Source organism: Phascolarctos cinereus, unplaced genomic scaffold (assembly GCF_003287225.1).
Source record: "Phascolarctos cinereus isolate Bilbo 61053 unplaced genomic scaffold, phaCin_HiC Scaffold_4;HRSCAF=312, whole genome shotgun sequence".
NCBI classification, from domain to species: Eukaryota; Metazoa; Chordata; class Mammalia; order Diprotodontia; family Phascolarctidae; genus Phascolarctos; species Phascolarctos cinereus.
Window position 1 is genome coordinate 109,723,662 of NW_027555847.1, and position 16,562 is coordinate 109,740,223.

The 16,562-nt window shown below is 38.6% G+C and overlaps 1 protein-coding gene across 5 annotated transcripts in view; it reads left to right on the forward strand.

Annotated features, from left to right (window-relative positions):
* The first annotated feature begins 2,233 nt into the window (after positions 1–2,233).
* NFIB (nuclear factor I B) overlaps positions 2,234–16,562 on the forward strand; it is a 271,519-nt gene continuing 257,190 nt past the window's right edge. For all 5 annotated transcript variants that reach the window (XM_020969759.2, XM_020969760.2, XM_020969762.2 and 2 more), the window contains exons 1-2: positions 2,234–3,298; positions 9,448–9,979. In XM_020969759.2, coding sequence (XP_020825418.1) covers positions 3,269–3,298; positions 9,448–9,979 — 562 coding nt within the window. In that variant the 5' untranslated portion in view covers positions 2,234–3,268. The remainder of the gene's footprint in view (positions 3,299–9,447; positions 9,980–16,562) is intronic.

Below are 16,562 nucleotides of genomic sequence, written 5' to 3' on the forward strand. Positions count from 1 at the left end.
ATAATGGGGGCAAGAAATAGAAAGGCGCGGGGAGGGGGTTACAGAAAAGAAAAAAAGAGATTCCAAGTACCCTAAAAAAGAGTAAAGTGAAAATGAGGCTGCTGCAGCAGCGGCAACAGCAGCAAACGCATAGCTTGTGGGCTGGGCTGCTCTCGACTCTGTACTGCTGGGACTAGTTGGGCAATGATCGCCCGGAACTGGTCCAACTCTTAGAGGCCCCCAGTTCCCTCCAGCCACTAGCTAGGTTTAAAAAACCTGAGTGGAGAAGGCACTTGCTTTCCTCCATTGTCTGAAATCCTCTCCCTTCTGCTTCTCCATCCATCCGCGTTTTGAAAATTGCCTTTGGGGTGGGGAGGGGTGCAGCTGAGAGAAAGAAGGGCGTTCATGGCATAAGCACCTCCCGTGAAAATATCCTAAATAAAGTTCATTCACTCTATCTCTAGAGAGAATCGAGTCTTCCAGACTTGGGGGGTTGGTGTGGGGAAAGCTATTCTGGAAGATTGAAAACAGACCCCGTGAAAGGAAAAAGCGCTACTGGAGTCGACGTTGCCTCCGGAGCTCTGGAGATACACGCGCGCGCGCATACACACACACACACACACTCACACTCACTCCACCCTGGGGCGCGAGGAGTAAAGGCTCCAAAGCCGCGCCGTTTCCCCCACCTCTCTTTGCACCCCAATAGGGAGGAAAAGGGGGAGGGAGGGTTCGCTTCCGTAGGCGCCCCGAGCCCCCGGGGGTGGAGACTCGGTGTAAGCCTATGTAGTCGGGTGGAGGAGGAGAGGAGAGGGGGAGGGGAATGTGGAGGAGGAGGAGGAGGCGGTGGCTCCGGGGCCCCGTCCTACAGCTTTGAGCGAGCAAGGCCACGTGCAAGGGGCACCCCGGGGGAGGGCGGCAAATCTCGGAGAACCGCTGCAGGCAGCTTCTCCTCTGTTACCCTGAGGCACTTAGTCTGGGCCGAGGGAGACCCCAGTGAACCCCCATCTCAGTGAAAATCTTCCTTCACTCCCAGACTCTTAAAGGTGCACAATTTATGATAAAATGCAGAGGAAGAGAAAAGTCGAGGAAGGGGCTTAAGTATAGACACCAAGATGTGCCCTGTTTTCTATACACCCTCCCTCAGTTATTTTGAATCAAAGTTCCCTTATTTGTCCACCAGCAACACAACCCACCCACAGACTGTGAGATAGAATGCACGATTTGGAGTCTAGAAGCCAGGGTTCAAATCCCGCCTCAAGCGCTATCCTCCCAGTGCCTCAGTTTCCGAATCAGTAAGAAGGGGAGATTGGCTGCCAGGGCCTCTCAGGTCCCTTTTAACTAAATGTATTATCCCTCCCGGCACATCCTCTCCACTCTCGCTTCTGTTCTCCTGGTCTTTGCTGCCATGCCTTCCCCTTTCAGTCTATCAGCCTAATCTCGAGACTGCTCCCCGAACCCAAAGGTTCCAGTCAGCTACCCTGCTGTGTGTGTGTGTGAATTTTCTATTTCTTCTCTCTGGAGCAGACAGGACTTACTGCCTCTCTCTCATCTCCTCGCTATCGCACAAATCAGCGCAGTGAAACCAAAATACCCCTTTCAGGGCGTGTGTGTCTCTGTGCATGTATGTGTGCTTGCGCGCGCGGCGATGTGGGAAAGTGGAGATGGAACAGAGGGTGTAAGGTTTGGCAAAGAGGAAGAAAGATGTTTGTAAAAAGTCGTGGTTCTGTATCAGTATGGGGGGGAAGAGAGAAGGAGGGGGAGAGGAAGAGAAGAAGAGAGAGGGAGAGAGGGAGAGAGAGAGACAGAGAGAGAGAGAGGAGAGAGAGGGAGAGAGGAAGAGTGAGAGGGAGAGAGGAGGAGAGGAGAGAGGGAGAGGGAGGGAGGGGGATGGGAGAGAGAGCGAGAGCGAGCGAGAGAGAGAGAGAGAGAGAGAGAGAGAGAGAGAGGTGGGGGCGGGGGTGTGTGAAGAGGCTGGTGCAAAAGGAATGTGCGTTTGCAGGAGGAGGAGGAGTAAAGCGATGATTGTGTAATTAAATAATAAAACAATCCTTAAGTCTGATTTGGAGAGAGCTGGAGAGGGGTCCAGAGGGTGTAGCCGGTGAATTTTTCAACTTTCAAGTTTTGCACCAAAAGTGTGGGGGGTGGGGGAGCCCAGAGCAGAAAACGGAGTTAGAAGAGAGAAGAAAAGGATTTATCGTTTGGATTTTTCAAGAAATCATTTCTGTTACAGTGGGCGTTGGGAAGCAAGCAGCCTCTTAGCGTTGCCCCATAAGACACGAAGAGGAGAGAGTCTTGGAGTCCGGGGAGGCTGAAGAGGCGGCTGGGGCTGCGGCAGCTGAGGCGGTGGCGGCGGCGGCGGCAGCAGAGGCGGCTGGGACTGGAGTTGGGGCTGGGGCTAGGGCTGCGGCTGCGGCTGCGGCTGCGGCGGCTGCTGCTGCTGCTGCTGCTGCTGTGCGTGCGAAGAACAGACGGGAGATTGCGTGGTGCGAAGCATTTTCCGCCCTTGGGACACACGCACACACTTGCCCCCCTCCCCCTACCTCATACATTCGGTCTCTCTCTTTCCCTCCTCATCTTTAGCCCCCTTGCGCGCGCGCTCTATTCCACACGCGCGCACACACCCTCGCAAACACACTCACATACACACACATACATACACACACTTACACTCACGACCTTCTGCTAGCAAAGTTTCGCCTCTGATCACTCCAGGATCTTCCTGCATTGCTCCGGACTATAACCTTGAACTTTCTCAGCCTGGTGAAACGTCCCTCTCCCCATCCGTCTTTCTCCTTTTCTTAAACGCAGCTTACCACAAGCAACAAGCAAACAAAACCAAACCGATTTTATCCCTCCAGGGTTCCCAACAAAGGCAGCAAAAACAAACAAAAAAGCAAAAAAAAAAAACAAGTAAGCCCCCAATCCGGGCCGAGACCCAGCTTGCAGCAGCCAGTACTACAGCAGCAGTGGCGGCGGCAGTGGCGGCGGCGGCGGCGGCGGCAGCAGCAGCAACAGCAACCACCAATACTGCTACTGAGCAGCGACAGCCAGAGGGTTAAAAGTGTAGATTGGATTTCACCCCGGGAAATCTAGCTCACGAAGTGAACTTGAATCTTTGGCTATTTAAGGAGGACTGGGTTTGTTGTTAAGTTGTGGTGATCCAGGGCAGAGCCCTCTCCTGATTGATCTCATCTTGAGTCTCAGATGACTGTAAAATGAATAGATGAAGTTATTGCTTCTGGAGGCTTTTCTTGGGGGATCTCCGGAAAGTGCGTTTTAAGGCGAAGTCATGATGTATTCGCCCATCTGTCTCACTCAGGTATAGATATACGAACGGTTTTGTTTTGTTTTGTATTGCGAACAACTAGCGGAGTTTAATTGAATGAACCAAAAAAAAAAGATGAAAAGTTTAAAAAGTCATTTTTTGGTTAGGGTGGGGAAGGGGGAGGCCAGTTTTTCTAGGGTCCAAGTGCATCCTGGAGGTTAATCCCCGTAGGGAAACCGGGTTATAAAAGAATTGAGATCCTTTAAGGGAGGAATATCCTAACCCCAAAGCAAGGGAAATATGCACTTGCTCCTTGAAAGTGAAGGAAAGGCCACTTCTGCACAAATGTCGAATTATGGTCTAAAACGTCAAATGGAGAAGGTGGTAAGGGGAATGGGGAGAATTGAAGGGAGAAAGTTTTAATTACTCACGAAGGAACAGGGCTTGAAATGCAACGACTAGAATTAATTTACTCTCTTTTAAACTCTACTGTTCTTTTGGGGCTCTAAATAATACAGGGAGTTTAGGGGACGTGGTTATTCGGTGTTCCTTAAACTAAGGTTGACTAATATAATGTAGGATTTTTCTTTAATCTGCTACCGATAATGGAAGAGAAGTTGACTATTTTCTTGCCTACTTTTGGAATCGGAAAGCCTTGACTACACGTTGTACAAAAAGAAAATATTTTAAGTACCTTAGTCATTAAAGATACCTTTAATTCGAACCCATGTGGTTGGCACTGATGGTTGTTTTGGGCCATAATAGCTACATTTATTTCAATAAGCTTTTTCATTTTGTAAATTTTGCGGGTGTATCAGGTATGCCTAAAGTAGTTTAGAAAAATGTAAGTAAGCTAGTTCTTGTTTGAAAATATAAATATATACCATATACAAATATATTTCAATTTGGGTTTAACATCTTTCTGACAATATCACAAAATAAAATACACATTTTATTTTTTTTTCCAGTTCTAGAATTTAAAACCAAGGTCATATGAAAAGTGACCCCACTGAAGTTGCTTTTAAATACCTGCAAGACATTTGTCATTATTTCATTAAGAAGTAAATACTAATCTCATAGTCATCGATCACATTTTAAGCAGTACTTTAAAACTCTAAAGCTGTGGGACAGTTTGCAGGAGTTTTAATGGTGGCCCTTTTAGGAGAACATTTAATAAACTGCTAACTGTTAAGCACTTGCTTTCACATTGGCATACAAACCAAATAGCTAAAGAAGTGAGCAAGTCTTTGGGTGTGTTAAATTAAAAAATCTAATATTATTATGATGTGTTTGTGTAATGGACAAATGATTAAGATTTCAATTGTTTGACAATTAGAAGCCATTGTGATTCAAAAGGATTGAGGCATTCATAAATTGTGAATGAAGATGAAAACAATGATAAGGCTTATTCAGTGATTGGATACAGTCCTGTAGCTTTTTGGCTGACACATTTTTTATTGTTTATATTTTGTTTGGCATCTGAGTATGATTGACTTAGATATGGATATTTTCAGCAAGTAAATGTGTCTTTATTTTAACAAAACTGGAAAAGAGAGTTGCTGAGCTATTTGTATTTTGAAAGTTATACATAGGTTCTCCTCTTAAGTATCACAATGAAGCTCAAAGAGATACACCTTAGGTGTATGAATTGCCTTTGTTATAATCCATCATTAGTATTTCTTTATACAAATAAATCCTTTCTGGGGGTAAAATATTAACCTTCCTTAGTACTTAAACACATGTATGGTTATCTGACATGTTGCAAGTAATACAAAATGAAATGCATTTTGTATTATGCATGCTTAAGAAATGCTACATCATTCATCTTCACCTGCAAAGTGTTGGATAATGGTACACGTTCCGCATATTGCTCATATTCATAGCAGCTGCTTTTCAGAAATTGTTACCAGGAGTTAGATTTCAAGATTCTGTGCAAAGGTTTATCAAAAGAATATTAGTTTAAACTTAACCTCAGTTTCTACTGAGGAAAAAATGTATAGCAATTTCTCGGCATAAAAGATATTCGAACATATAACTATGTATATTTATGCAATTGTTATATAAGTACTTGCACATATATACTCTGTAGTATACCTTTTTGATGGCTTGTTTTTTACTTTTTAGAATAGTATCTTCCATATTGCCTTAATAAATCTATTTTTAGGATTTAAGGCTTATGTGATGAGAAACTATTTTTGGAGCTCACGCTTAATAGAAGTCTTAAATGTTAGGTTGTGGCGAGCATTAAAAATGTTACAAAAGTTAGACTAAGTAACAGTTTTGGTTTTATATCACTGTCTGTTTTATGTTGATAGTAGTGCTGAATGTTTATATAAAAACATTTTCTAAGATTTGTAAACACAAATTAGAGTAGATCACCTGATTGGTAAGAACTTTAAAAAAAAGTGTTGGCTTATTCAATAGTAGTAGGGTACCTGTTTTTTAGAATCCATATTAATTCTAAAGGCACCATTGTTAAAAGCTGATATTCAGTAGTTTGGTATGCTGCTTTATTGGTACTTCATACATGCCGAGAATATAAAGCAGACCTGTAAGGAAAAATACAGTATGGTCACAAATGATTTAATGTTTGCTTGTTCTTACCATAAATAATATAAAACCCCAATAATACACTGTTTTGTAGGAGTAATAGGATCCAATTATTATTTTTCTTCATGTGCTTTCAGGTTTTCCTGATACATTTTTTTAATACTTTTTTTTTAAACATAGCCGATCCTTCAGAACTGTCTGCCCCCCCCAAGTTCAAATTTTCTTTTTCCTTTCTAGAAACCATTGTTTTCTTGAAGGCAAGAAAACCGATTTAAGAAAATGAAGAATGTTTCATTTTGAGTTTATAACATGTGGTCTGCTTCTTTACTAAGTCTTTTAATTTGATAATACATTTGGGGGTTAGAAAAAATGGAAATGGGAAAGATCAAAGTGTTTTTTTTAAAACCTAAACTGAGAAAAGGTGGCTTACTGACTTGGATTATAAGAGTTAAAAGTTTAGATACTTAATTTCTCAAATTCTTCACTTATTTCAAAGTAACTCCCATTTTTGTTTAAAATGAGAATGCCTTTTGTACACCTGATCCATCTAATGGAATATTTGAAAGTCTGTACTTTAATAAATCACTTGTGTATGTGTGAAGACAGCTACTTATGATCCACATTCATGTCACATAAAATCATTAAAAAATATATTGCCTCTGACAATGTTACAAACCAATCAAATGGAGTAAATGGCATTTTAGTCATGTTAGTGGAGAAAGGTATATAACTAATAGCAAGTCTCCATTTAGAATCATTTATGCCTCTTGTCAAGCAGTGTTTCATTTGAAAGGAATCCAGATAGACAATGAAGCTCTAAAAGGTACTTAATAATACCTCTTTGAAGGCTGAGAAAGTTTGCTACTTCTGTGCTTATTTTTTTTCCAGTGTATGCTTTACAATCATTTTTGGCAGTGTAATTTTAAACATTTTCAGAATTATTTTTAAAAGTTTGTGTTTTATGTATATTTGTAAAGTAACATTCAGGAAACAGATGAATCAAAAATTTGGATCCTCTATATTTGAAGAAGCATATTAATTTTTAACATTCATGAAAAGATTAACAGTATTATTCATACTTCAATATTTACACTAAAGTAACTTTAGTCAAAACTGACTGTTATCTCTGTATAGGAAAGTGAAATGTCACTGGACATACCACTTAAGAACATAAGTATTTAAGTATTTCTGCAGTGCTTAATACCTGTTAAAATAACACTGCGTACTTTTAAGTGTGGCAACAGCGCTACATGGAAGAGGAAATTTTCTCCCCAAAACTCTAAAATTTCCTCAGTTAAAAAAAACAGAAATGATTTATCAATCATATCAATAAAGCATATGCAAAGATGAGATTTGTAAGGAGTAATCTGTAAAGGAACACAGGAGTCCAAGTTTCCTTTAGAAGGCTTTCACTTAGCATATTTTTCTTAGGGGAGTAAGAAAACTTTCTATAGTTACAGTGAAAGCTAAAAGCATGGCATCAGAAAGTGTATGGAGATAGGGAGGTCTTATCATGGGCTGTGGTTGCTCAGAGCAGGGCTGCCTTCCCACACAAAGAACAGATTGTGGTTAACTCTTTCCATGTCCTAGTTTTATGTGCTTGCATAGTAACTGAATTGTTCAAATCTCTGCTGGAAACTCCTGATCAGTTTAATGATTTCCTCTGTGGTACTTCATGATGCTTCATGCTGTAATGTAATCATCTGCATCCTGTATTCTAAAATTTTGATTCCATTTTTCTTCTGTTACAGCAGCGTTTTAAGGCAATACATGAAATATTTGATGGCTATGTTAATGACAGTGTGTGTGTATGTGTGTTGTGTATGTGTGTTTGTGTGTTGTATTGGAGGAGTTCATACCAAAAAAAAAAAGTCTCGAGCTTTTTCAGCACCTAAATAGGCTAACTAGTATTTAACCAAACTTTAGTAATGGATACTATTAATAAATCTTGTTTAAAGCTTGGTTGATTAGTTAATATGGAATTTTAAAGACACTTTCTTTGTCATAAAGTCATTGGCTGTACTTCCAGCATTTTTACCTAATGGAATTAATCAGTCTGCTGATTAAACATAATTCATCCCACATTTGTCAGGGTAGCTAACATTAATCCATAAACTGTAACTTGGGATATAGTCACTTAGAGAAAGTCAGTTTGTGGTTTGGATTGACAGTACAATCAATTTGACCAAGAATTGTTGAGAATATCTTAAAAGTAAAACAGTCCTGGTCTGCCACCAGCTCAAGATGGAGATCTGTGATCCTATTTGTTGTAAATTTTGAATTTTTACATCTATATTTACAGTTGGGATTTATAGGCTGGGAAGAGCTTTTCCAAAAGAGGTATACATGAATCAGCCCAAAGCAGAAAGTAATGAAAAACTGAATAGTTTTTCCTGCAACTATTTCCCCCTCACCCCCAGTCTTCAATGAAGGTAGGAGCAACATAGAAATCTATAGGCAATCCAATGAATTGTAAGCGATAGGCAGCTATGCTGTATCTACATGTGCATGCACACATGCAAATGTTTAAATATGGCAAAAGAACTGCATAGATTCTACAAAAGCAGTATTTGACCAGTGGTGCACTCCTAATGTCACTCTGTCACGGTGTACAGAAACACAAAGAATGTTAAGTTTGTGCCAAGTTGCCATTTTTCATTGTTCACCTCAGATTGATTTTTAAGGGGTTTAGAATAATTGCCACACTCATGTGATCAGTTAACAAATTAACTGACTCTGTAGGACTTCATATCCTATAGAGGAAGCTGCCGGGAGATCATTAGTGTAGTTTTAGTTTTCAACTTCATAAACTTTTATTTCATAAAGTTAGTGTAGGAGGTGGGGGAGGATGTGAGGAGAGGGAGAACATGCAGTGCTTAAAACATGGAAACCTTTGGTTTGGGACTTCTCTAATCCATGCTTTATCTTTTACCTACTTTCCCTTACTGTATTACCGGTTTCTGTAGTTACCACTCCTGGAATGGGACTGTTTCAGTGTTGGAATGTTGGACGTTTGATAAGAAAATGGATCAAGTTTGATGGCGCATGCTCTCTGTACCACCAGCAGTCTCTTGCTGAGAGCATGCTCCAAAAGCGGGAACTGTGTGGCATTACACTGAGCATGTATATGCTTTGTGTTTCTGTGCCACAGAGAAGAGAAATGAACTGTGGCATCATCGCTCCTGCCTTCTGAACAGCTCTCCTCAGATTTTCCAAAATCTTAGTGTGTCCTTTGTGCAATGGTACTGCCTAGCATTAGTTGATCAGTCAAACATTTAAATATTAAATAGGATCAAAGCACTTTGGTCAAGCTTTTCTGAAGAATATATTCTGTATGGCATGGGTGGGGGTGGGGATGAGAGCAGGGGTACAAAATAAAACCTTCATTTGTTTAAAAAATTATTTATCCTCAAACTGTGGGGTGGGGGTAGGGAAGGGGTAACTGTAACAGTACTTTTCTTTACCTCCTGTCTTATCGTTTCAATAATTTTAAGTAATAAAAGGAAATAATACAGATCTTCACACCTAAACCTACCTTTCTAATGCTTTGTGTATTTAACTGGTAGGGAATTTGTACATCTTTTTTTTCTGAGCTTTTAAGATCAAACTGACTTTACTCTTCTTCTCTTCTGTCCCCTTCCCTTCTTCCACAGGATGAATTTCACCCATTCATCGAGGCACTTCTTCCACATGTCCGTGCAATCGCCTATACGTGGTTCAACCTGCAGGCTCGAAAACGCAAGTACTTTAAAAAACATGAGAAGCGAATGTCAAAGGATGAGGAAAGAGCAGTCAAAGATGAGCTTCTTAGTGAAAAGCCTGAAATCAAACAGAAGTGGGCATCTAGGCTCCTCGCCAAGCTGCGCAAAGACATCCGCCAAGAGTACCGGGAGGATTTCGTGCTCACCGTGACTGGGAAGAAGCACCCATGCTGTGTATTATCCAATCCCGACCAGAAGGGTAAGATTAGGAGAATCGACTGCCTGCGACAGGCTGACAAAGTCTGGCGTCTGGACCTAGTCATGGTGATCCTGTTCAAAGGCATCCCTTTGGAAAGTACGGATGGAGAACGGCTCATGAAATCCCCACATTGCACAAATCCAGCACTTTGCGTCCAGCCACATCATATAACAGTATCAGTTAAAGAGCTTGATTTGTTTTTGGCATACTACGTGCAGGAGCAAGGTAGGAGCAGACTGTTGTTTCTTATATTAGTATGTCAAACACTGACAGGACAGTGTAATGGAAGCATGACTTCCAAACATTTTTCTGTAGTGCCGTTTTCTCTTTTTTTCCCCATATACACACACAGCACTTGGGTTGGACTCAAAAATCTCTAAGGTCTCTTCCAACTCTAACACTGAATGTGTGTGTATGTATGTGAAAACACACATATATAAACATATACATGCATATCAGATATATGCTTATATATGTATGTATGTGTATGTGTATGTGTATAGATTGCTGGTGATGTGTCCATACAGACATGTTCTACCATGTACAAGACATTTCATTAGAGTGTAGCTGTAACATATATACAGTAATGTGAATAGTTGAACTCTAGGAAAGAAGTATATTGTTGAGTGTCTTTGAAAAAGTAAATTTACTCAGAATCACAACAAAGTTTAGTAATATTACCTGTCTCATTTGATTTTTTCTTTCATATATTTCTGTAATAGATTTTTTCAGTCCTAGTGATATGTGTATTTATGCGTGCATAGTCATATCCATACATGTTAAAAAATCTTTACACCCTTCACAGACTAGAATAAAGTAACTAAAATATGTTCTCTTAGGCATACCTATTTTAACTCTGAGAAACAAAATTAAATTCTCACCATTACAGAATGCTTAAGAGCTCTAGTAACAACAGACAGATCTTATATAGACCAATAGCTTTGTAAGACTAAATGTTTCTACCATCACCTTCTTTTTGATCGTGTAGCCAACCACTCATTGTTGGCTAAATGGAATACCACTCTTTTTTTTTTTTAATAAGCTGTGCTATAATAATTTACCATAGTGATGTAGGAACATTTGCTTTTTAAAGGTATGTTCAAAGTTCACAAAGTGTAAATTCATTGAGTCTTTTTGAAGAATATGGGGATGGCCTTCTGGTATAGTTAAAAAAAACCTCAGAACAAGCGGAAAGTACATTGCATAGATGAGTTTAAAAGAAATCTTGAAAAAGAATGGAAACAAATATATGCAATATATCTATTCTTTAAAATAGTAGAAACTAATGGTGATATACATGTTCCTGAATAATTCACAAAACAGGTGTGTATCACTTGGCATTTTTTTTGTTTGCAAAATACGAGTTCTTTATTTATGGTTTCTAATTTTCCTAGTACTATACTATCTTTAAATAGGCAACAGTGTTTCTTCTGCCCCTATTGTATGTATCAGGACCTAGAAGTCATCACATCAGTAATCAATCCATGTTAAAATAGCACTTCCTTTTTAGCAGCATGCCCAAAGTGGACTAAAGTCTGATCTGCCACAGATGGTGGACCATTTCATAAGTTGGCCTGGTGTTAGGCAAAAATGGCCTGCAGATAGCCAGATGACATACTGCTATCTGATGCTCCTACATAATTATGAGATTTGAATAATAAATTATTATGAATTTTTTTCACATCTAAATTATCAACATTATTAATTTGGCCTTCTAGGGACACAGTAAGTTGCTTGCTCTTTATATTTCCTCACAAGTTTTGCTTGATATATTTTTTAAAGTTGCAATGGAAAAAATCACATTTAATTTCTGATCTTATCTTTAAGCAATAGTAATGGAGATGAAGCTATGGAATTTGTTGCATCTTGTTTAAATATATAAAAAATTGTAACATAAAATCTCTCTTTTCTCCCTTTCCTCTCCCCACCACTGACCATCATTTATAGCATTTTGTTGTTTTGCAGTGACTAAAATATAGCAAAAGATGCTTTTGGTAAAACATGGAGCAAAACTGGAACCATTTGCATACTCTAGGTTCACAAATAAAAGTATTAAAGTATATAACATATATTTTCATTAAGTTATACCAAACAATGGGTTGTATATTAGTTTGATTAACTGAAAAGTGCAGTTTAACATACCTTCCTGGAAGTCAATACTGCAAGGAAAGTTTTAAAAACCAGGTCAAGCGACTCTATAGTGCAGGTAGAAGGTTTGCATACACCTAAGTACTACTCACATTTTCAGTTGCTTGAAGGCTATTACTTGAAGTAAGTGTGTGTGTGTGTGTGTGTGTGTGTGTGTGTGTGTGTGTGTGTGTGTGTTAGCGGGGCAGGCTATTCTCTTGTTTTAGATGAACTGGCAATAAGAATTTACCCCTTGGATTTGGGAAGATAAGGTGAATAGGGTAAATACATAAATGCTTTCTACCTTATACCATCAGTGAGTATGTTAAAGTTTTAAGCAGTCTCCAAGAAAGTATCCCTGGAGAAAATATTGATTTTTCTTTTTTTTTTTTTAAACCCCACCATCAGGCGATTTTTCGTTATTTTACCATGTGTTTCTAATTGTGTCTTTTCCTACCTTCCAGTGCATCTTCTGTTAACATCTGTTGGTTCTTTATTTGAAAAAGTCACATTATGATGCTTTTGTCTTTTTCCTTTTTTCGAAATTTGTATCTTTTTCTTTGTCAAGAGTAGGTTAATTATGTCGTTTTGCAGTGCAATTGATTAAAGAAGCCAGGTTTTAAAAGATAAGCCTGTAGTCAATCAAAGCGCTGCATCTCTCACATAATGACTTTTTATTTCTCCTGCAAGTACATGAAAACCCACTTAACTATGTTTTATAAATCAGGTATAGAAATATAAAGAATAACCTGAAAGAAAAATCAGAAAAGAAAAATGTAATGTTTGAAATTGAATGAAGGGAGAAAATTACTTTTCCCCCCTCTCTAAATGACTAGGAGAAAAACATGAGGAAGAATAGCTAGAGTGCCAATGATGGTTGCCAGTGGCACCAGGATTGGCATCAGACCCTCTTTGTTTAGCTTAGGATGCTTGTGATTTGTTAGTTGGCATCCGCATTGCAGTGTGGAGTAATGTTACAATATATTGACAATTTCCAGATCTGAAAATGTCAATAGTCCTCTTGGTTATTTATACAAGATCACATACTGCATCTTTTCAGGAGGAAGAAATAAAGACCAGCTTCTAATAAAGTTTCATCGTTGACCAACTTCATATGGCTTTCCTTTTCCTTCCTTCCTTCCTTCTTTCTTTCTTTCTTTCTTTCTTTCTTTCTTTCTTTCCTTCTTTCTTCTTTCTTTCTTTCTTTCTTTCTTTCTTTCTCTTTCTTTCTTTCTTTCTTTCGCCCTTTCCCTTTTTCATAGTAGCAGCAGCATCCTTTCTAAAACAGAAACAAAGTTAGAAGGAGATTTGACATGAACTGTAAGCTGTGGCTATCGCTAGTGTGCTTTGGGGAAGAAATTATGAAATTTTAAAAATTATTCATGGAATCTAAGTTATTAAAGATTTCAGCACCAAATGACCACCAGGCAGTGTTTTTCTTTGGAATGTCCAAGCTCTTTGTTATTCAGCCTTTTTTTAAAAAAAACCAACATAATTTCTTCACTTTTGCTTTAAAAAAAATTAGATGAGCAAAAAGTCATGTTCGATACAGCTATTGATAAAATTGCATTCTCTTCTCCCTGCCTACTTGAGAGCATGTATCATTTGGGAAGAACTACATACAAGTCCATAAAATCATTTATGGTATTTGATTGTGAGTGCTGCGCTTTTACTGTGTTCCGTTGCTAAAAGAACCGCCATTTTGTTTGTCAAGTGCCAGGAGAGGGGAAAAAAAAGGCAGACAATGTGCTTGATGCCAATAATGGTTGCCAGTGGCACCGAGGTTGGCATCAGACCCTCTTTGTCTAGTTGCTGAATGCCTTTGATTCGTTGGTTGGCATCCGCATTGCAGTGGGCACATTGGAAAGTTTTTGACAATCAGAGAATGAAAGCTGCTGTACTTGTTTGCTGCAGCAAACCTTAGATAAAATAAATCCCTTCCTTTTCTAGATTTTTTTAGACTGCAGTAGATTGAAACAACTGTTCTAATCTCGTCTCTTCATTTTACTAACAGATTAAAGAAAGCCAATGTTTCTCATCTAGTGAATTCTTGTTCTCTATGCTGTCTTTGTTGCTGTCTTAACAGAAAATTTTAAAAAGGCAAATCTTTCCATATGAACCTCACTGTAGTATAGAGGCTGTACTGTAGGAAGAGCATCCTACCTTGAGAAAAATCGTGGAGGACTGATAGACTACAGTGATGGGAAATGCATTAATTATTCCTAAGCTTTTTTGTTTTCTCTCCCAGCACAGCATATTTCTTCTATTAGTCATATTTCCCTTAGTTTCTACACTTTCCATCTTTATAGTACTCTTGTGAAAGCTCCTTATGGTTCACTCTAATATCAGAAATTTGGAAGAGGTATTTTGCAGTGCAAATTTTCAAAGAATAGACATATTTGCTAAATCTGATAGAATCTAGTCATCCCTGAATTTTTAAATTCTACATCAGAATGTTTGTAAGATCCTAGCTATGTAGTTCTGTTACCAGGAAAACCAACAAAAAGGCTGTCATTTTTGTTGAAGTTTCCTAGATAGTTAGCATTAATATTGCTTTCCGGTTAACCACTATTATCTTGTTAATTAATAAGAAGGATTAGCAGTTTTACCCAAAGGGCTGCACAGAAGGAAGTCTGGCCTATGTGAGCTACTGAATCGCCAGACTGTGTCCTGTCTGGGGGAGGGGGGAGGTAGTAAGGGTGGAGAAAGGGGGCAGAGTAGGCATTGGGTTTTCGTTAAGTGGGGAAGAGTTCTGCAAAAGAGTAATCTAGCTCACTGAGCTTGCTAGGAAGTTTACTCATCTCAAGAGATAGCAACTGTTATGTGTGCAGGTTGCATGAATGCAACAAAGCAGTTTATGCTCTCTTAAGCTAACTGGTTGTTGGACCGTACTTTGCTCTCTTATTAAAGGTGTTTTCAAACACAGAAACTTCATCAGCATTTGACTGTGTTTTAAAACTAAAGTTCCTTTTAGCTATTTGGGGCACCTAAGTTTGTGGCTATGTTGTTGCATGTTGGCTGGCATTCTTTTTGAATGTTAAATTGGGTAATAATTTATATTGTTACATTGTGAATCATTGTTTTTAGGGGAAATTGTAATAAATATCCTGTTTTGAAATATGACCCTTTCCATTTGCCACACACTGTTAGAGAATAAGTAACTGCTAGAAAATCTTTTTCTTCCCTTCCTAAACTGGTTCTTGACTTATGGACTAGTTTGGGCATCCATTAGTAGCCTCACCATAAGCTTATGAAGATTATTATTACTCATGTTATTATATTATATTTTTGCTCATTAAAGAATTTCTTGTTTTGTGGCTATTTAAAAAAATACCCTCCTACTTGGGAAAAACGAATCAGCCAGATAGCATTATTATGGTAGTTTTCCTCAGTGAAATGTTGAAATTAAAACATATATTTTTCCTATTTTATGTGATAGGAAAGCTATACATGTTCATACGTGTGATTTAGGTGACCATAGTTAAGTTTTTCATTTATTGTCCTGTCCTCAGCTGAACTTCTTACAACACAGTGCACATTTGTTTGTGCTCTGGCTTACGTCTGCTTCATAAGATAAAGTTGTACTCTTATTGCCATCCCTCTGTTCATGGATTTAATGAGACCTTCATAGGGAACATATAATTAAAGATAAGATATTTAGCAATTTCCTCACTGATAAGAAGAAAACAATGTCAGAGGGCCCAGAGGTTAGTTCTTTTCATGCCATGATATCCCAGCCACATAATAGATTTACCAGACACTTCAAGAGTTAAAATGCCAGGGCCAGTTGAGCAAGCTTGGCATCGGCTCATTGATATGGCAAGCTAAACCCTTGTACTTGCTTTTCAAAGGGAGAATGAGAGAATACAGCTGACTCATTCTATTGTTATGGTTTTGAAATATTAAAAGTTATCTATGTAGATGCTTGGCACATAGTAGGCACTTCACATATGATTATTGAGTGATTGAACTGAAGACTGAAGCCTGCAAAGGTGGTTACAGTGTTAGCAGCACAAGGGAGACATTTCTTCTCCTCCTCTAAAGTTATATACACAGAAATAAAAATATTCACTTAGGTTATTCAGTGAACTTTGCATTATGCCTGAATGTGGTTTAGTAAAATGACTCCACATGTGAAAGAATAGAAATCATGTGCATTCTTTGGGGGAGGATGGCTAATTTGACCTAAGTGTACGTTTCAAGGAATAGATGATTGGTTTATAAGCAAAGTAACTCACAGACAGGCACAGTTACTGTTTGTGTCTGAGGACTAGGGAGCCAACACACTTTTAGAGACCATTTATTATTAATAATTTCACTTTTATGGTTCACTTCTTTAGAGGTTCTAGGTCTTAAAGTTTTATTTAAGAAATCCACATAATATGTTTTGCATATTATGTGTATTACTGTTTTGCAGGATTTTCCCTATTCCTGAAGTCAGACATAGAATCAATGGAGAAAAAAAATGACATATGGCAAATCAGTGTTTAACCCTCAATAACTTACCTCATAGTTAGCTTGATAGACTATTAAAATTTTGTTTTCAGGCACATCTATAATTTAGCAAAATAATTTTCTTTGAAATTTTGGGTTCTTATGCTAGCTGGAGCAGCAAAACCAGAATTTTACTTACTAATTGGAAGTGAATGTGGTCAGAATGTGGCCCAATAGGAGTCTTTAT